The sequence below is a fragment of the Phaethon lepturus genome, unplaced genomic scaffold (assembly GCF_000687285.1).
Source record: "Phaethon lepturus isolate BGI_N335 unplaced genomic scaffold, ASM68728v1 scaffold18171, whole genome shotgun sequence".
NCBI classification, from domain to species: Eukaryota; Metazoa; Chordata; class Aves; order Phaethontiformes; family Phaethontidae; genus Phaethon; species Phaethon lepturus.
The window spans coordinates 15,089-17,415 of record NW_010517179.1 but is presented as its reverse complement, the minus strand read 5'-3'; the positions used below and the strand labels follow the sequence as shown (position 1 = coordinate 17,415).

Genomic DNA, 2,327 nt, shown 5'->3' with positions numbered 1-2,327 from the left:
CGAGGGCTGGAACAGCTCTGCTGGGAGGACAGGCTGGGAGAGCTGGGGGGGTTCAGCCCGGAGCAGAGAAGGCTCCGGGGAGACCTTCCTGCAGCCTCCAGGACTTCAAGGGGGCTGATGAGAAAGGTGGGGACAGACTTTTTAGCAGGGCCTGTAGCGACAGGACAAGGGATAACGGTTTTAAACTAAAAGATGTGAGATTCAAACTAGATCTAAGGAAGAAATTTTTCACACTGAGGGTGGTGAAACCCTGGCCCAGGTTGCCCAGAGAGGTGGTCGATGCCCCATCCCTGGGAACATCCCAGGTCAAGTTGGACGGGGCTCTGGGCAACCTGCTCTGGTTGAAGATGTTCCTGCTCATGGCAGGGGTTGGACTAGATGGCCTTGACAGGTCTGTTCCAACCCAAACTATTCTATGATTCCATGACCTTCTCAGGGGAGAGTCCCCAACGGGGGGTATGGGTCGGCAGGAGGTGACCACCAGTATTACCCCAGAGCACCCCACCAGCCCTTCAGCCCCCTCGGATGCAGTGGGGCCAGTGGGGATGGAGCAGGAGGCTGTTGGCATCTGGTGTAGTGGGAACCCATAGAGCCAGCAAGGGTGCTGTGGGGGGAGCGGGGCGGTGCTGTCGGGCCTGCGTGAGGCACAGGTACTCCCTGTGGAGCCCTGCCCCTACCTTCTGCCCCACTGGGCTGCTGGCCCCACCTGTCCCCAGTTCTCTCCCTCCTCTTGGCCAGCAGCTCCATCCCATGCCCCGATTTGTGGCTTGCCACAGAGGCAACGGGTGAGCAGGCAGGGGCAGACAGGAATGCAGAAGGGAAGCACACCAGAGGCCACTGGTTGCAGAGAAACACGCTTCATTGCACATGGCCACCAGGACTGCGAGACTGGTGGCAGGAGACATCATGGCGGCGGCAGGGGAGCCTCAGAGCAGGGTGCAGGCACCCTTGCGCTTCACCTCGGAGGCAGCCCGGACAATCCCCAGCTTCTGCTGGCTGTAGGGCGGGTAGCGCAGGGTGTTGAGGGCCTCCCGGCCCATGTTGCGGTGCAGGCAGCCACGGTGGTGGGTGAAGGTATCGAAGGTGAACTTGCCGTGGTACATCCCCAGGCCGCTGTTTCCTGCAATGCACAGCATTGACCAGGCTGGGTCTGGCCATCACCCACCCGCTGTTTGGGCCAATGAGCCTAAAAGTAAGCTCCCAGCTCCCCTCTCAAGGGCAGCACGGAGGAGGCGCCAGTGATGGAGACCGCTTCCACCCGTGGATGGCATGACATTCTCATCCAGCTGCTTTCTAACACCAAGGTTGGCGAGGAGGGCTGGCCATGGCCAAGCTTACCCGGAAAGCGATCTAAAGAGGACCATGGAGGTGGCCTGGCTGGACACCCAAACGGAGGATCCCCCAGCAGGACGAGAGCCTGCAAGCACAATGTTTCCTGTAGCTGGAGTGGGAAGGCTTCATCAGTAGGCTCACCGTGATCGGGCAGCCTGTAGTAGACACCAACCACAAGGTTCCCTTTGTTGCCTCGGTCTCTGATTCTTACCCATAAGCTTTCAGCCTGCTCGTGGCCATTCCTCAGAGACAGCTCTTTGCACTCTATTCATTTCTTGATGTAGAGGACAAAGCCTCTGCCCTTCCTTCCTCACCCGTTCTGAACAGCCTGTAGGCATCGATAGCTGCACTCTAGTCGTGGGACTTGTCCCACCAAGTTTCAGTAATGGCAACCATGTCGTAGCTTTCTAGCAGCACGGTGGCTTCTAGCTCCTGCTGTTTGTTGCCTGTGCTGCATGCATTGGTGTAGAGGCACTTCAGCTGGGCTGTTGGCCGTGTCACCCTCTTAGAGGAACCCCTTAGTTCCTTTGAGGTCTTTCAAGGAGCGTGTGTACATTTGGGGTTTCATTGGAAATTGTACTGTCTTCAGACCCAGAGTCCAAAATGGAGATCCATGAAAAACTGAAATTCTGAGTTCCTGAAAACTGGATAAGTGACAATTCCCAAGTTTTCTCCTGCAGAGGAAAGGGGTAGCACAGCAGTGGCATGGGTGTGACAGGCTGGCTACCAGCACCCTACAGAGGCACTGGATGAGGACAGGAAGGTCTACAGATGTTTCTGTGGTGGCCACATTCAAAATTCCCTACCTTTTAAACAAGACTTTTCCATGTACTCAGGGAACACTGTGCTTGGAATGGCCAACATGGAGAGAAGAAACCTCACAGTGCTCCACACGTGTTCAGCAGAGACAGGGCTGCAAAGCCCGAGAGCTCAGCCCTCATGCAGTGAAGCAAAGGGCTTCTGATGGGGTCCTGCCTGGTGCAGAAGGATTTCCC

General features: G+C 56.8%; 1 protein-coding gene across 1 annotated transcript in view; it reads right to left on the bottom strand.

The window, feature by feature from the left end:
* Nucleotides 1-926: 926 nt before the first annotated feature.
* Nucleotides 927-2,327, bottom strand: part of LOC104627907 (aldehyde dehydrogenase family 3 member B1-like) — a 7,880-nt gene continuing 6,479 nt past the window's right edge. The window contains exon 9 of the mRNA XM_010296311.1: nt 927-1,120. Coding sequence (XP_010294613.1) covers nt 927-1,120 — 194 coding nt within the window. The remainder of the gene's footprint in view (nt 1,121-2,327) is intronic.